Here is a 19,340-nt window from a genome sequence, read left to right on the forward strand (position 1 = left end):
ATATGCATGCATATAATTCCTTTGGTCTACATGAACTATATAATAGCAGCATACATTGTTCTGTGACTTAATTTTTTCACTTAATATGTCTTAGAGATTACACTATACATAATGATAACTAAACCTCATGCTAACTGCGTGGCAGGCACTGTTCCTAGTGCTTTATTGTATTAACTCACTTAAAACTCACAACAATTTATGGGGTAGGTACTATCATCACTCCTTTTTACATCTGAGCATAGTAGGGGAGAGGTAAGGCCACAGATCTGCTGAGTGGCAGGGCTGGGATTTGAACCCAGGAAGTAATACACATTTAACTATAATATATCCTGTATATTTAACTCAGAAGTCAGAAATCCTAACTGCCTGGTTTGCTACTATGTAGATGCACCATTATTGATTTAATGCATTCCCTTCTACTGCACTATTTAGGTACAAAGATCCCTTTCCGTTTTTTTACAACTGCTAATGCTGCAATGAATATTTCTGTGATCATCTTTGTGAACATAAAAGCTTATCTTTAAGATACATTAGAATGGAAATTGCTGGATCAAAGGACATATTTTTATAGGTATTGGGCCACTAGTTCTTTTAAATGCTTTTAGGTATTTATCATAGGTAATATATGGCAATTTCTTTAATTAAGAAGTGAGAAGCTTGCCTACTCCCTGTGATATTCTTCTGGGCCCCCAAAGTACTATTTCTTCCTCTTTGGACTCTAAGAGACAATTGCTTTAAGAGAGCATGATCTCATAGTATGATAAAAAAATAAACAAATGTTAGGGTATAGGTCAAAACACTGCATGGCTGCATGCTTTTCCTGCAGGTCTGTCAAGTCTCATTCTACCGCTCCCCAGGGTGACTTTTTAGTCATGGAGCAACATTTTAAAATCAAGGGATTTCAGCTGCAGGTCTGTCAAGTCTCATTCTACCACTCCCCAGGGTTTGACATTGAGAGGAGGGGAGACAGACCTGCATTCCCACATGGAAATTATGGTCTGGAGGGGCTGCCCCCATTTAGTAAGGAATGTGCCCTCCAATTCTCACTGTCCCACCTCCCTCCACACTGAGGCTGAGTACCAGGTACCATTTATCACTGGACAAAGTCCACCATTTTCTGATTTGTAGGAATGTGGTAATTAAATGGACCAGTATTCATAAGAACAGTGCCTGATCTATAATAAGATTCAATAATATTTGTCATGAATGTCACTGGCGGTGTTGAGAAATGTTCTCTGATTCCAAGTTTCTGTAAGAGGTAGGAAAATTGCTCTGATTCACTTACTTATATTACCTATCTAGCCTCTCTATATAGCTCCAATGTGAGACCAGTTTGCACCACTTGAAGTCAGAAATGTAGAAATTTATGCAGAAACCACACTGATTTTTTAATCATTTATTTATTCAGTTATTTATTGGTACGGGGGATTGAACCCAGGAGTGCTTTACCACTGAGCTACATCCCCAGCCCATTTTATTTTTTATTTTGAGACGGGGTCTCATGAAGTTACTTAGGGCCTCAATGAACTGCTGAAAAAGGTCTTGAACTTGCCATCCTCCTGCCTCAGTTTTATGAGCCATGGGATTACAGATGTGCACCACTGCACTTGGCTGAAATCCCTTGATTTTAAAATGTTGCTCCATAACTCTAAAAATTCACCAGGTGTGGTGGCACACACCTGTAATCCCAGCAGCTCGGGAGGCTGAGGCAGGAAGATTGCAAATTCAAAGCCAGCCTCAGCAACTTAGCAAGGCCCTAAGCAACTCAGCTAGACCCTGTCGCTAAATAAAATATTTTTAAAAATGGCTGAGGATGAGGCTCCATGGTTGAGAACTCCTGAGTTCAATCGCTGGTACCAAAAAAAAAAAAAAAAAAAAAAAAAAATTCTTTGGGGCTGGGCACAGTGGTATACCACTGAAATCCCAACTTCAATTCAGGAGATTGAGGCAGGAGGATCCCAAGCTCAAGGCCAGCCTGTGTAACGTAGTGAGACTTGTTTCAAAAAAATTTAAAAGGCTAGGGATGTAGCTCAGTGGTAAAGTGCCATTGGATTAAAGCCTCAATACCACCAAAAAAATAAAAATAAAAAACCTCTTTGGAGGCTAAAGACACACACATCTTCAGGAGACCATCTTATCATGATTGACATAGAGATTCAGAATTTTGGTGCTGTTGAGAGCTCAAAACTTGAGAGTAGAGATAATAGGGAATGACCCTGAAGAGGCCACTCAATGCCTAATAAAGACAGGCCTTTTGGTTGAGGATGTAGTTCACTGGTTCAGTGCTTGTGTCACATGTACGAGACTCTGAGTTCCATCCCAAGCACCACACACCCACCCACCCACACACACACACACAAAGACCATCACGCCAGGCACAGTGGCGCACGTCTGTAATACCAGCAGCTCACGAGGCTGAGACAGAATTGCGAGTTAAAAGCCAAACTCAGCAATGATGAGATGCTAAGCAACTTAGTAGATGTCTCTTAAATAAAATACGAAATAGGGCTGGGGATGTGGCTCAGTGGTTGAATGTCCCGAGGTTCAATCCCCAGTACCAAAAATAAAAGAAAAAAAAGAAAGAAAGAAAGAAAAGATATATCACTATAGGTGTGTTGAATTCTGGGAATATCATGGTGAAGGTATGAGATCAAATGTATTATTCCCCAAAAGATTCTCTCCAGTTCCAGGTAGCAGAGTTTTCTGTGAGGGGCAGGTTGAACAGGAAATATAAAGTCTTTCTTTCAGGCTATTTTGCATCATTGTCCCCTCTATCCCAGTTCTCTCCCACTGTGCCTAGATTGCTGAGGACAGGGTGAGATATGAGAGGGTCTCAGTCACTTCTCTCCACCTAGAAGTTATTACAGCATGAGAAGCAAAAAGGCAAGTTAGTAGAGAAAAACAAACTATACTCTCCTACTTTACACTCACAACACAGATTGCAAATATGTGGGGATTTCTTCCCACCAGTAAGCAAGAAATTGATTCTGCATCAGACACTGATTCTGCAGTGGACACTAGCTGGGTCCCCATATTAAAATCAATTCTGACACTAAAGTGTCAGATCCCACAGGCTCAAGATTGTCCCCCACTTCAGAAGCCAGTCACCAGTCCCACCCTCCAGAACCTCTGACTAATCAGCTATAAATCAAGGTTCCTATGATCTCTTCCTTAGATTAATTTGCTAAAACAGTTCCCAGAACACAGGGAAACAAGTTTACTAGTTTGCTTTTTTATTTATTTATTGCAGTACTGGGTATTGAACTCAGGAATGCTCTACCACTGAGCTATATCCTCAACCCTTTTATTGTTTGAGATAAGTTTCACTAAATTTCCGAAGCTGTAACTTGCAATCCTCCTGCCTCAGACTCCCAAATTGCTGGGATTACAGGTGTGCACCACTATGCCCAGCTCTATGGGATATTTCAAGGGACACAAATAAGCCAGATGACTAGATAATTTGGATGAGGTCTGGAAGAGAATAGAGTACAAGAGCTTTTATCTCTGTGAAGTTGACTCCCAATATCCAAGGGAGATTGGTTCCAGGACCCCCACAGATACCCAAATCCACAGATTCACAAATTCCTTATATAAGAGGCTGAGACAGGAGGATCATAAGTTGCTATTCTCAGCAATTTACCAAGGAACTTAGTGAGACTCTTTCTCAAAGTTAAAAATAAAAAGGGCTGGAGGTGTGGCTTAGAAGTTAAGCACCCTTGGGTTCAATCCCCTGTAAAAATAAATAAATAATAATTAATAAATTAATAAAATTCCTTAAATAAAATGGCATAATCTTTGCATATAATCAACACATACCAACCATTCTATTTTAAATCATATGTAGATTACTTATAATACCTAATACAAGATAGATGCTATGTAAATAAGCCATTCTGTACTGTTTCGGGAACAATGACATGAAAAAAGTCTATATCTGTTTGGTATAGATACAACTGTCACAGGACTAACTACCTAATGTATGAAAGAGATGAGAGGCAAACAATGATCAATGATTGCCCAGGGAGAATCTGTAACATGGAGAGAAGCCATAGGGTATGCCACACTTTACTTCATTTACACAAATTCAGTATAGTGCTTGCTATGTTTTTTGGAACTTTGTGGAATTTTTATTTTTAATCCATGGTTGGTAGATGTGGGTTCAAAGTAGATAAGGAGATATGGATTAACTATATAGTATAATATCATAGCAAGCTTCCTTGGAAAGTCAGTTTGAGTTTTCAGAATACTCCCTCAAGTCACCCCATTCCTGGAGGGTGTGGCCATAGAGAAGAAAAGCCCAAGTGATGTCCCCCATTGCCCTGCCAGCTGCAGTGAGTAAAGGAAGACCAGTAGTTTTCCCAAACAACTTCTGCTGTTCAGTGTCAACCATACCAGAAGTATGAAACATCAATACAAATTACAGCAATGACTTTCAAACACTTTTTTTTTTTGTATGTGTGTGTGTTGGTAGGAATCAAATGAAGGGCTTTATGCTCTACCTTTGAGTATTTCTCCAGCCCTAACTTTCAAACATTTTGACCACAACCTATAGCAGGAGAGACAGAAATATCTTCTAAATCAGTGTTGGAAAACTGAAGAAATAAAAATTTTGCAAAACATGAGCCCATATACTATGTGTAGTATACCAATATATTCCATTGTTTTTGTTGTTATTTTGATGTGTTTGGTGACCCATTATATCAATTACAAAATCCTCTAATGGCTTGCTGATGTGAGAGAAACATCTGAGTCTGTAGAATTCCTAAAAACAACATTTCCCAAAGAATTTCTTTAGTATGTGTATGTAATACTGGGGATTGAATCCAGGGCGCTCAACCCTGAGTCACATCCCCAGCCCTTTTTATTTTTCATTTTGGGACAGGATCTTGCTTAGTTGCCCAGGCCAGCCTTTAATTTATAATCCTGCCTTAGCCTCCTAAAACCTGGGATTACAGTCATGCACCACCACACCTGGCTCCCAAAGAATTTCTTATATTTCAGATATACAAGTAATATCTATGTCTACTACCACTGCTAAACAAGATGGCTCTAGAAGAAACCTGTATATCTATATCTATCTCTAATGAAAGAATATTTTTGCTAGTCATCATTTATTATTTATTTTTTTACAGTCATCTTCAATTTTAGGATTTATATTCATTTTCCATTATGAAAATGCCTTAAAGATTTTTACACATATATTTAAATTTAAAAAGTGACTTAAAGAAAATTTCCAGATATGTCAAAAATCACAAATGTTTCTCATGTGTGTAAGTGTGGGAAACTGTCTTATTCCATTTCAAAATGAAATAACAAGGAACTGCCTTTCCTTAACATCAGGTCTGCTTTTGCAGAGTTTTACTAATTATTCTCAGGAAGTTTGGGTTACATGTCACTACATTAAATTACATTTGGCATTTCCCCTGCTGCCCTGAAACCAAGCCAGTGCTTTTGCTAAGCATTTGTCCTGCAATTTTGAGTTCAGCATCTGTTAGCAGTTTTCTGTGTGGACCTTGAGCCACTGTGAGCTCACCTTCCCTTCTTGAAACCCTCATGTAGTCTTTCATTCTCTGTCAGGCTTTCAAGTTAATTATTTCCTGTGTTCTCTGAGTCTGTTCCTTATCCCCCTTCAGACCACCCTCTACTTTCTTTCACCTCTGCACACACTCTTGGGCTACCCCCACCCCCAACCTGCAGGTCCACAGCAAATGAGTCTTTGTCTCTTGGCCTGCATCTTCCAACCTTGGAGTTAATTCCTGTGGTGTAGCAATTTCAGAGCAAAAATTTGCCACATCTGTAGAATCAGAAGTTACTTTCCAAGTTCCCAACTTTTTAGAAACATTCTTTGTAACTTACTGACCTTTTGTTCTCTCAGTTCCTGTATGCTAGGTACTATGTGAGCCAGTCCACCCAAGATGTTTTCCCTCTGATTGCCAAGGATCTGCGGTATCAGTTATGCTGTCCCTCCTCTCAGGACTCCCACCTTGAGCTTGACTCTTCTCAGCAAACTTGATCTGTTGTTCATGTAACTTTTTGTTTCAATGGTTGTCCCATCCCTTCCCATCAAGGCCAGAGCCTCTATCCTCTATCTTTCAAAACTCAAGGGTGCTAAACTGAGCTGAGCTATATCCTATAAAAGCTTCATGTACAGAAGCCACTTTGGTCCTGTGGTATTTGCTTCCTTATCCCCATGCTCAGAAACCTACCCAAACTAGCCATTTCTGGTTTTCCAGTCTCAATCTCTATTATTTTTCCAATCCTGGTTGAGGTTTGTTTTAGGTCTATAACTCAGTCTTGCTTCCATTATTCATCATCCTTCCCTCCCCCCCCCCAACTTCAGATTTTCTCTCCTCTCATCTCCACGTGAACACATGAGTTCTTTCACATTTCTTACTTAGTGTACAGTTTCCAGGCCATCTATTTCCAGTCTACCACAAATTAAATCATAAAAAGTCCTTACAGGACTGGGATGAGACTCAATGGTAAAGCACTTGCCTAGCATGCGGAGGCCCCGGTTTCAAGCCCTCATGCCGGAAAATAAAAAGCTCTAATAATTAGTTCATGTGTGTGTTTGAGTGTGGTGTATATGTATACATTTAAAGTGGAAAAAGGAATATAAGTAGAAAATAGAGGTCCAACCTTGTTGCGGGGAGCAGGGAGAAGAGCATTAGAAACTCCCAGCTATTTTCTTGTTAATATGTTGAAAGTATCTCACCCTGCAAACCATATCTGCCTCATTTTCCGACACAGCTTAAACAAAGAAGAGCCTTGATGTTTATTGAGGATTTAGATAACTACTTCCCTGTTAAGAAGAGATTTTTAAAATTGTGTTTTCATTATGACTCCATCTCCATTTATTGATCAAGGGATTTCTTGCCTCACTTAACTCTATAATCTGTTGCTCAGATTAAGAAAATGTGAAAACTATTGTTTGGTAGCATGAGTACAGATTTTAAAGTGATACTTGGAGTCTGGATGATTCAAATAATATAATGCAAGAAAAGCAACAAATTGATCATGCAGAACATGTTTTTATGTTTTATCCTTTTCATGGACTGAACATCCAGTGAAATGATTCGGATTAAATGTTTTATAGATGTGCTCTGTTTTAAAAGAAGGGACTTCCTAGTGCAGTCACATCCAACAGAAAGCACTAAATCAAGAGATAGGAAACCATATATGTAAAAAGCCCTTCATAAACAAATGTATAAGCCATTGTTCATTTCAACACATTTTCAGCACCTATTATGTTCCTTTTTTAATGTAAGAGCAATGCTTATATCAAAACAGGATAATAAGTTCTCAGTTATTTGGAGCAGAAAAGTGCCTTTATTTTGATTTTTCCTTTCTTACAACTACCACTACCTCATATAGAGCTCTGCACATGAATTTTTTGGATGAAAGACCTGTATGTTCACTGTTTATCTTCTACCCTCTACTTTGCAGCCGGTTGGCCACTTGATTCCTCGTTAATTCTTTCTCCTGAGAATTACTAGGGAAGAGAAAGAAGGTGAACCTCAGGTCAGTCAGGCATGCTTAACCATAGAAGCAGTTCAATCTCGGTACAATAAACTTGAAAGACCTGTTCAAATTATTTTGTTATTTCCGTTCTATCCAATTGGTTGAACAGCCCTGTGGATTAAAGCATGGCCATCCTCAAGGATGATATTTTGGTTCTTAATAGTAACCGAAACATAATTGCCCTGTCTCTAGATTTTATGGGAAATTAAATTCACTGCAAGAATCTAACTGGAGGACAAAGAAAAGAGAACCATAACTTACTCAATTTTTTATTACATGAAAGAATCTGAACTGTGCACTTTACATTGCTTATTTCTTATGATTTATAGCTGCGCAGAAAAAAATATACCCACTGTATAGATGTTGAAACTGAGGCTTAGGTATTCTGATCAGTCTCTCAATTTGTAAGGAAAACCCTAGCTAACAGCCTCCAAAGCACAAAACCTATCACAAAGTAGGATTTGGAGACTGCTGGCAGTTTTTACTATTCTGTGCTGTCCATAACTACTGGGGGTAATTTGAAAGCCGACCCCATGTTCCTTTCAAAAATCTTTTAAGAAGTTTGCTGCAGGAACTTCATTGATAATTCTAGAAACAAAATTTTTTTTGTGTGGAATAAAAACTGTATTTCAGTTTTTTTTTTCTTTGCTTAAAAAGAACCCTCATAGAACGGACATGTCTTCAGATTGGCCTATGCAGACTACTGAGGAAATCGTGACAACATTATGACATTTTGGCCTAAGATGTTTAAGATGTAATAAGCAACTCATGATTTGTGAGGCACAATGTGTGACACAGAAGTCCAACTGCTGGCCATTTTAACTTAAGGGCAGCTAAGGGCTCCCCGCTTTGCTTCTGCAAACCTCACCCCTCGCCCTCCACCAGGCGGTCGTCACCAGCTGCAGACGCCCGCACCCCGGGTGCGAGGCAGCCCGCGCCTTTCCGCCCCCGTTCTGGGGGCCAAGGCCGACGCACCCCGACGCCTGGGCGCGCGCCCTAGGCACACGTGACGGTGTGGGGAGGGCAGTTTTCTTCCTCCCCTCCCCCTTCTGAAGTCCCGCCTCCTCTTGAGAGGTTACAGCTTTTTATTGCGCCACCAACAGAATGACCCCCGTCCAAGCCAATCAGAAATCTAGTCCTCACGTAAGACCCGCCCCCAATTGGTCCTCAGGTTCCTTCCCGCTCACACCGGAGTCACTTCCGAAGAGAGAGAACCGCCATGAAGAGAGAAGGGGGTGCCGCCCACCTCTGTTCCGACAGCCTCCCCGAGTCCCAGCAACAAGACGGCAACCACACACCCAACTTCTCCAGCCACAGCTCATGCCGCCGTCGCCAGCGGCGCCGACATGACAAGGCGCTGCATGCCCGCTAGGCCAGGTTTCCCCTCATCCCCAGCCCCGGGGTCGTCGCCCCCGCGCTGCCATCTGAGACCCGGTAGTACCGCCCCTGCTGCAGCGGGAAAGAGAACAGAGAGTCCTGGGGACAGGTACCGTGCAGAGGGCTTGAGAAGGGGCCGGGTCGCGGGGGCAAGGGTATGAGGGTAGGACTACAGACGGCCGCTCTTCAGTTCCCGCCATCCTTCGCGAGCTCCGGCCTTAGAGTTCCGGGGCCTGGCAAACCCTCGCCCCGCCTCCGCGCGGGGGCTTCTGGGAGTTGGAGTTTTCTTTTCTGTGGTTGGGGAGCTGTTCTTGGTCTAGTGACCGCCAGCCTGGATGGCTACGGAGAGCCCGCCTTTGGTAGAACGCTAGTTTTGTCCTTTCGGAGAGCTTGGCTGGGGCCCTAACTCCTTGATGCATATTTAGGTTGTTTTCTGTACGTTCGCAGTTCTGATCCTGTTGGTTTAGTATAAACCTTTTTCTATATTGTGGGTGAAATTATGTAAGATGTGACGAAAAAAACCCACGAATTACTTTATAGTCCAGTGTATACGACAATTCATACCTTTAAAAAAGAGCATACAGATGTGGAATGTGATTGTTTTCTCTTTCAGTTACTTTGTGCCTCTCCAAGAGGCCAATTTTTTTTGTAAAGATTGTGTGGGAGCTATGTAATGAGATGGGGAGTTTTATCAAATGACATCCTCTGACAATAAAACATACTTAAATTCTCTACGAACTTGGTACTGTCTTTTATTTTACGTTTAAAAGCTTGTAACGATTTTAACAGTAAATTCATGGTCTGATATTGTGGAACAGATCCACAATCCCTTGTCTTAATCTGAAAGCCAGCAAGTTAAGAAAATGAAACGTTTTCGTTAAGTTTTGACACCACATCTTATTTGGCAGTCAACCTTACCGAACTAATGTAAGGCTATTTATGGACTTTATTCCATTAAGTGTGAATATTAATAAGTTTTGCTGGAGAAATATTAATGTGCTTGATTACAGGTTGCAGCACTGGAAGCCACTGGGGACTTTGTATAATACATCAAATTATGTCCTTTCTAAAAGCAATAAAACACCCATTTGGCTCCAAAAGTTTCAGATAAGGGTTTGTGAAGCTGTTAAAAAAATTTTTTTAACCAGTTATAAATAAGTAGTGGACACTTCTGTGCCAATGAGCTAAGGGAACTATTATCTCTTGAAAGTTACATTCATGGTATTTTTACAGGTTACTCATGTTTTATCCAAACTCACTTTTGTCTTACTTATGTATTCATTGAAAAGGAGCCTGAGATCTAATACTTTACGGGAAAGATACAATGTTATGTTTAGTAATTAAGATAAAACATTTAATATATCTTGTTTTGAATTAGCTGCATCTGCGTTTTTTTGCATCTCTCCTCCACCAGTAACAAGGAAAATCATGTTTCTCCCCTTTTAGACCCTCTATCTTTTCTTTCTTTACTCTGTGGTAAAATTTACCTAATACAGTTTATTTTCTGTAAATAAATGCATATGTTCCTCCATAACCTGTCACTCATATTCATCTCATAACCACTTAGGTTTTCCACCAATACCTCAAAATAAATATGGTGGACCTTCTCAATAAACCAGCAAAGGTGTACTTTTTGTTCTAACGTGACCAATAAAGTGTACAAGGTTAACCTTGGGTTTGAATTGTTCAGGTTTTCACCGAGTAGTCCATCTTCATAGTGTATAAGTGTTTAGAGAAACTGGCAGTCTATGCTTATTTTCTTTCAACAAAATGAATACATTTTAGCAAAATTTGCCAGAAGTTTTTGTTGTTCTGGTATGGGGAATTGAAACCTGGAGTGCTTCATTATGAGCTGCATATCCAAACTTTTTAAACCAGAGGCACTCTACCACTGAGCTACTTCCCCAGACCTTTTCCTTTTTTGACACAGCGTCTCTCTAAGTTGCCTAGGCTGATTTGAACTTGTGATCCTCCTGCTTTAGCTTTTTGAGTATCTAAAATTACAGGCATGTGCCACCATACCTGACCAGAAACTTAATTTTTTTGCTCTGCATATACCATCTCCCGGCCCACCCCCCCCCACCCCGGTTTTTTGTTTTTTTTTTTTTTGTTTTGTTTTGTTTTTTTTTGTGGTGCTGGGGATTGAACTTGTGCGTGCTGGGCAAGCACTCTACCAAATGAGCCACATCCCCAGTCCCAATATCCTCCTTTTTTTATCTCTAAATATGTGAACAAATCAGAACACAAATTCTGGCAATATAGTCCTATTTCATTTTGTGCCTAATTTAAGATGCAGAAGTCACTAAAAATTAAGCAATTTGTTTTTATTATTTTTTACCTATTAACTTTCTTCTTGTTTTGCTTTTTTCTTGGTGTTATTTTTGAGAATATCCTAAGGATTCTTATATGATAAAATAAAAAAATTTGAACCACTAGTTGTAAAGTCTACAATTTTTGCTATTGACACCTTACTGTAGTGTATAAAGAGAGTAGTATGAGCTTAGCACTTGATTCTTTCTGCCTTTGCCTAGCACATTCTTCTTCAATTTTAAATACCAAAAAAATTGAAATAAACATTCTTTAATAACTGCCTCCCCAGATCAACCAGATCACTCATACTACCATCCTACCATTTGCTTTCTAATCTCATTGTGAGATTCTGTTTAGGTTTTAGTTCATTTTTACAATCTACATTTTTCATTTGGATTTTTGAGTGCTATTTTGTATGAATCACTAGAGAATACCAATAAACAGAATAAGATGCCTATCCCTATGATCTTCCATTCTACTGAGTATCAATCAGTACTAAGAAGCACTCTACACCAATTCTCTGGACTTACACTCCAATCTTACTACTTTAATAATACTATAGATTATATAGATCTTAGTTGTGTTAAGCTCATGTAGAGTGATGAATTTTCAATAATTTTTCAGCTTAGCAAAGCATGATTGCCATATTTAAACCAGATAGTGAAATCTAGCTAATATTCTGTAAATCTAACATTTTTCATTTAATCTGAATTTTTGAGATTTTAATATTTGCTTATGTGATACAATATTAGTTATGCTTTTATTTTCAGGAAGCAGTCAATTATAGATTTCTTCAAACAAGCTTCAAAACAAGGTATGTATACTGTTAATACTTTTGGGGGGGCTGTTTTGGAGGTTAAGAGAGAGATGGGTTCAATTTTAAACCTACTCTAAACTTTGATTAAACATAGTGTTCAAAATTGAAAATAATAATGTTTTAATGAGATACAGTTTTTTTTAAACAAAGATAAACAAGTTCTAAACAGTCTTTTTGCTTTTATACGTTCTTGCATTATACCATAAAATGTGTATTTTTACCCATATATTATTTGTTTGATAATTTTTGTGATAACTAATGCATTTAAGTATTTTTACCTTTGATAATTAAGATTAATATAAAGCATCAGTTGTGTTATTTTTAATGTGTTTTAATTGGCTATTCAGATAGACATATGTTGGATTCTCCACAAAAATCAAACATCAAATATGGAGGAAGTGGATTGTCCATCACTGGGACAGAGCAATTTGAAAGGAAACCATCCTCACCAAAAAAATCTAAACCCAAAAGGGTGTCATCAGAGAAAAGTCCTATTTTAGAAGCTCTCATGAAAGGTGTTAATAAAGAGCATCATAAAGATCGTGATGTACATGAGTCACGTCGACCTTGTGTGTCACTAGGCTCCAAATATTTATCCAAAGGAACAAATATCTATGTTCCTTCTTCATATCGCTTGTCAAAAGAGATGAAGTCACTAAAGAAAAAACATCGGTCTCCAGAGAGAAGGAAATCACTGTTCACTCATGAAAATAGCAGGGAGAAGAATGATAGAGATCGAGGCAAGGCGAATTCAGACTCTAAAAAGCAGGCCATGGTGAGAGAAGCCGAAATCTTCAAGAATGGCTCCAGAAGTCTTAGTAGCCGGAGCAGCCTATCCAGACACCACCCAGGAGAAAGCCCATTGGGAGCTAAGTTCCAGTTGTCACTAGCTTCTTACTGCAGAGAACGGGAGCTGAAGAGGTTGAGAAAGGAGCAAATGGAGCAAAAAATCAACTCAGAAAATTCTTTCTCTGAAGCAAGCAGTCTTTCCTTAAAATCTTCTAGCATGGGAAGAAAATGTACACCGAGGCAGGAACAAAGTAAACATAATGATGTCATACCTGGAAAGAGTAATCTTTCAAATCTGGTATGTGCGATAATTACTGAACTAGTTTTCCCACTACTGTATCAAAGTATTTAATAATTGTGATGTGTTAATTTTTTTTCTTTAAATATTTGTTTTTAGTTACAGGTGGATACAATATCTTTACGTGGTGCTGAGGATCAAACCCAGTGTGCCTCACGCATGCTAGGCAATCGCTCTACCTTTAAGCCACAATCCTAGCCCTATATATGTTGATATTTTTAAGGAAATACTGATACACAGTTTGTGTAGAAGCCGTTTTCATTAGGTTTCTTCCAACGGTCCTTCATTAAATTCTTCCCTTAATTTTTTCAGAGCAGGAACAAAGATCTTTTTAAGGAAAGTAGCATTTTTGAACTTTTAGGCAAGTAAAACTGTTTTTAAGTTAGGATATGCTGAAGGGAGTTATTCAAGGAATGGCAAATCAAAGATAACAGAAAATGGTTTAGAGCACTGATTCTCAGAATGTCCCCTGGAGCAGGTGCAGCATTACCTGGGAACTTGTAGGAATGCAGTCTCAGATCCTACCCCAGGCCCACTAAAATCAAAAACTGTGGAGATAAAAGCCCAGCAGTCTTCAATTAATGAGCCTTCCAGATGCACCTTAAAGTTTAAGAAGCAGTGGTTTAGATTGTATATTGTGTATGGGTCTTGGAAAACGGATGATGAGGATGATTTGAAAATTATCCACATTCATCTTATCTCAGATTTTTCTTTTTTACATAGAGTGAATTTAGATTAGCATAAAAGCTATACCTTTCTCCAGAAAAAGTTTAATTTCAGAGTGCTTCTCACAGAGCAAATAAAGAAAAGTCAGATGTCAAAATGGAATATTGATAAGTTGAACTTTTAAAACCAGACAGGCCACAAATAAACTATGACATTCCAGGAATAAATAGAGATTGGTGCTTTGTGCATTACTGTTTGCAAGAAGTTTGTTGTCTTTATCAGTGAGATTTGTTAATGGTCAACATAAGTAAGATTTGGACCATTTTTATAGATTTCAGTGTTTGGTGGTACTTTAGACCTTAAACAGAAGTATCAAAGAGTATATTATATTTTTGTAATATAAATGCCCTACTTTTTATTTATTTAGCTCTCAGTAGTAGAGCTCTTGCCTGCTATGCTGAAACCCTAGGTAAAGCAAAAGCTCTACCTTGAGCTACATCCCCAACCCATACCTTCATTTTAAATCTTAAGATCTTTAAACATTTTATTTAGAACTTAGATGTTACCTCCAAATACAGATATTTCCTTTATTTAGACTAGAAATCTATGTTTTAAATGTTAGGAAGAAAAGTTCATATTTATCTCCCAATTTCCTAATTATTATTTTTTTTTTTTCATTTTCCAAATAGGAAAATGGACATCTCTCAAGAAAAAGATCCTCTTCTGATTCATGGGAACCTAATTCAGGTAGAATCAAATTTAAATTTGCAAATTATTAGATAAATTTGCAGCTTAGTGGTACTGCTTTTTAAACAAATCTGCCTAAATATTCAGTTCCCTTCCTAGAAATCAACTAAGTGTTTTAGGTTAATTAGTTAAGATTTTGGTAAAATTATATTTAAAAAAAGAATAGTCCTTGAATTTAGCATGCATGTCCTCTTGACAGTTCTGTCTCTCCACAGTCATTTCTAACAATGTGTATTTCATTAGTATTCAGTGTTCTATTTCTGAATCCATGGATACAACAAGAAGCTTAATCCTATATTCTTGGAATTGTGAGGGGGGGGGCTCTTGGTGTTATGTTGAAGATACTTTATATAGGGTTGAAACTACTAATCATAATTCAAAATAGTGTTTCTTAATTTTTCAAATACGAACATGCCTTTTAAATATCAATTTTCAAGGACATTTTTAAGATAAGTGTTCTGTATCTAAAAGTACTGAAAGTATCTACTGACTGAGAAAACACATAGTTACTGTTAACTCAGTAATTTAAAGTATCTTTTTTTGACTAGAAAATAGAACATTAGAATTCAAACCTGCAGAAATATATGACATGGAAAATGAAAGTCTACCAGAAATAATAACTGATGGGCTGGGGTTATGGCTCATCGGTAGAGCGCTCACCTCACATGTGCGAGGTCCTGGGTTCGATCCTCAGCACCACATATAAATAAATAGTTATTGGGTTCAAATACAAAAATAAATATTTAAAAAAGTAATAATAATAATAACTGATAAAATTTGGTATATCAAGTTTTTTCCCTACTGTAAATGCAAACTTTGAAAACTGAACTTTAGTTTCTATTCAGTAAAATACAATGGATATGATGATAATAGTTAACATTTATTGAGCACTGACTATGTGCCAGACTTTATTCTTTGTGAAATTAAAAATACAAATGGACTGGTGGCTTTGAAGGCTAAAGCAGGAGGATCATGAGTTCAAAACCATCCTCAGCAAAAGAGAGGCTAAGCAACTCAGTGAGCCCCTTTCTCTAAATAAAATACAAAATAGGGCTGGGGATGTGGCTCAGTGGCTTAGTACCCCTGAGTTTAATCTCCCATACCCCCAAAAAATTACAAATGGAGCTTGGCATGTTGGCACACACCTGTAAATCACAGTGGCTCAAGAGGCTCAGGCAGGAAGATTGCAAGTCAGTCTGAGCAATTTAGTGAGACTTGAAGCAACTTAGTGAGACCATGTCTCAAAATGAAAAATAAAAAGGTCTGGGTATGTGGCTCAGTGGGTAAGCACCCCTGGGCTCAATCCCCTGGTACCAACCCCCCCCCCCCAAAACAAACAAAAAAACCAAACAAATGGTATGTCTTGTCTATCTTACTGGTATTCCATTTATCATATGTGATGACATATAAAATCACATGATTATTATACTCACACAAGTATAAGAATTTTAGAAATGTTGGTAGAGTAGGCATTTAGCTTTTTGGTTCTCCAGGGCCTTGTCCTTTGGTTGCATTCTTGAGGTCAAATTTAATCCATCTCTAGTATCTTTGATAATTTATTAATAACCAATCCCCTATTAGTGAACATTGAATATTTTTTTATGAACTCAATTCCAAATCCCTTATTAATGTAAATTAGAACCAGGTCCAGCGATTTGGGAAGCTGAGGCAGGAGGATCACAAGTTCAAGGCCAGCCATAGCAACTTAGTGAGACCCTGTCTCCAAAAGGGCTGGAAATGTAGCTCAGTGGCAGAACACTCTTGGGTTTGATTCAGTACTACAGAGAAAAGAAAAAAAACATTGGCTTTTTCCTTTTCTTAAAAACTCAATCTCTCTTTGAATATTTTATATATTACCGGACACTGAAAAAAGTGTAAACAGTCTATAGCACTACAAGGAGTGTCAAAAAAAAAACATGGAAATTTTGCAATTAATCTGCCCTTGAAATCTTACAAAAGGGGAGCCTGCTTGTAGTACCAGTTTATTTCCATCTAATTCTAGATTTTTTAAAAAACTGACTTGCCCTAAACATTTTCTTAAAATATTTTTTTGATCATCAATGGATATTTATTTATTTATTTATTTATATGTTCTGAGGATCTAACCCAGGGCCTCACACATGCCAAGCAAGCGCTGTACCACTGAGCCACAATTCCAGCCCCTAAGTATTTTCCATAAACAGTTTGCATATCCTCTTGGATAAGTCCTCATTTTAATTCATTTTTGCCTATAAAGATCATATTTTCAAGATCACATTCTGTGGTGCTGGGCATCAGATAATATGTTATTTTGTGGGGACACAATGCAACCTATAACATGGCTGAAGACTAAAGGGATATATGGGGAAGAATAAATACTAATTAACTACTGAGGGGGAACATGGGTAAATTTATTTTTAAATGAGAAATTTAAATCTATAAGTCTGCCTTGCTGGACAGTGGCTCAGGAGGCTGAGGCAGGAAGATTGCAAGTTCAAGGCCAGCCTCAGCAATCTAATGAGGTTGTAAGCAACTTAACAAGACCCTGTAAATAAAATGATATATTATTTTTATTTTAAAAATAAAAAGCACTGGGAATGTGGCCCAAGGGTTAAGCATCCTAGGTTCAATCCCTGGTACCAAAAATTAATAACAACATAATAATCTATCTGCAACTACTTATCCTTTATGTATCTGAAGGTACTATACTTTTATTAATTTATTTTTGTAGTATTGGGGATTGCAAGTGCTCTATCACTGAGCCACATTCCCAGGCTGGTGCAATACTTTTAAATATAGAAGTGTTATTCTGTAACAAGTTAGTCCTGTAATTGAAAGAATATCCAAAGTGCTTTTAAAACCCTTTCATGGGTATAAATATGGGTTTTTTATGTTTTAGGGAGTGGTGACTTTAATTCTACTAAGGTAGTGAATGTTTAATAGCCTTGGAATGAAAGTGAATGTTTGTTATTAGTTCTAAATTTCTTGGATACCAGTATCTATCAATTGATAAATAAATGGCTCTTTGCTCATTCCATATATGATGAATAATCTCAGCCTATAGTATTAAAACTTAAACATTTTTTCAGTGTATTCTAGATACTTAGTGAATAAGCTGAACTCAGGACAGTATACTTTTCACTAATCTGAAAAAAAATTACTTTTAGCAGGTTCTAAGAATAAATTCCCTGACAAGAGAAAAAGGAACTCTGTGGACTCAGATCTGAAAAGCACAAGAGAATCTGTAATACCGAAAGCAAAAGAGTCCATCCTTGAGAAGCGTCCTGACGGACCACATCAGAAAGAAAAATTTATAAGACATATTGCACTGAAGACACCTGGTGGTGTGCTGCGCTTGGAAGATATATCCAAGGAACCAAATGATGAAACTGATCACTCCTCCACAAGCTTAGCACCTTCAAATTCTGGCTACCATTCTTCCAGGAATAGTGACCAAATCCGTGTGGCAAGTACCAAAGAGACTAAGATACAGAAACCCCACTTATCGTTACCTCAGGAAAAATCTACAATTAAAAAGGCTAGCAACCTTCAGAAAAATAAAACTGCTAGCTCTGTGACATCAAAAGAGACAAAACTTCTACCTTTGCTCTCCCATGTTCCAAGTGCTGGTTCTTCTCGGGTACCATTAAATGCTAAAAATTGCACTCTTCCAGTTCCTAAAAAAGATAAAGAGCGTTCCTCATCTAAAGAATGTTCTGGGCATTCTACAGAATCCTCCAAACACAAGGAACACAAAGCAAAGACTAATAAGGCTGATTCTAATGTATCTTCAGGGAAAATTACTGGGGGATCTTTACGTTCAGAATGTGGCACTTCTACAAAGTCTCCCCCAGCTGTTTTGGAAGTTGTGCCATGTATCCCAAGCCCTACAGAACCTTCAGATAAAACCCCTTCAGATAAAGAGAGTTCAGGAAATTCCAATGCAGGTAGCAGTGCACTGAAAAGAAAATTAAGGGGTGATTTTGATAGTGATGAAGAAAGTTTAGGTTATAACCTAGACAGTGATGAGGAAGAGGAAACCTTAAAATCACTGGAAGAAATAATGGCCTTGAACTTCAGTCAGACTCCTGCAACTTCAGGAAAGCCTCCTGCTCTTTCTAAGGGGCTTAGATCTCAGTCATCAGACTATACAGTAAGTAGTTCTGTAACATTTATATTTACTTGAAAAGATGGATTAGTGAAGGAAGATAGGTTGTTAAAACTTACTTTAAAATTCAGTATTTATTATAACTCCTAGTTAGACCAAAACTAGTATAATTCTTGTTTAGTAATTGAGTTTCCCATATCTTTAGTTTTATTACTGTTAATCAGTGGTCTCCAAGCTTATTTGATCACACTTTTTTAGTAAAAAAAAAATTTGAGCATGTACCCCAACATATATATGTATACTGATAGATTATATACATGTACCACTATAATAATATTGTGTACTTTCTAAAGCATATGCAAAAACAGAATTTAAAAAGAAAGAAAAAAAAGTATTTTCCTATTAAAGTTATATAGAAGTTACTATAGAGTAAGTTCTATTGGAGTTTCTATAGAAGTTCCATATAAATAGAAGTTCTATTATTTTCTTCCTGCACCCCAATGGATCACCTTGCACACCCCCTGCTTTGGAGACCACTGCTGTAAATGAAGGTAGAGTGTAGAAATGTTGTTAATTGTGGTGTGCAATTTTATTTATAAATTGCTTCATTCTATCTTGGGAGTAAGCTGAATTCTAATTGTCTGTAAAATTTGGTGGGGAAGGTGTTTATATTCCATGGTAACACCTAAAGATTAGTTTGGTTTCACTAAAATAAAACTTAGAAGTAA

At 37.8% G+C, this 19,340-nt stretch overlaps 1 protein-coding gene across 3 annotated transcripts in view; it reads left to right on the plus strand.

Moving 5' to 3' along the window:
* Window positions 1–8,136: 8,136 nt before the first annotated feature.
* Slf2 (SMC5/6 complex localization factor 2) overlaps window positions 8,137–19,340 on the plus strand; it is a 51,084-nt gene continuing 39,880 nt past the window's right edge. For 2 of the 3 annotated variants that reach the window (XR_013343638.1, XM_077798919.1), the window contains exons 1-5: window positions 8,137–9,007; window positions 11,979–12,022; window positions 12,373–13,112; window positions 14,468–14,525; window positions 17,672–18,657. Coding sequence is in view for 2 of the 3 variants with exons in the window: in XM_077798919.1 (XP_077655045.1) it covers window positions 8,868–9,007; window positions 11,979–12,022; window positions 12,373–13,112; window positions 14,468–14,525; window positions 17,672–18,657 (1,968 nt within the window). In the remaining variant the exon portion in view is untranslated. The remainder of the gene's footprint in view (window positions 9,008–11,978; window positions 12,023–12,372; window positions 13,113–14,467; window positions 14,526–17,671; window positions 18,658–19,340) is intronic. The other variant, XM_077798920.1, reaches the window with a different exon arrangement.

Source organism: Urocitellus parryii, chromosome 5 (assembly GCF_045843805.1).
Source record: "Urocitellus parryii isolate mUroPar1 chromosome 5, mUroPar1.hap1, whole genome shotgun sequence".
Lineage (NCBI taxonomy): Eukaryota > Metazoa > Chordata > Mammalia > Rodentia > Sciuridae > Urocitellus > Urocitellus parryii.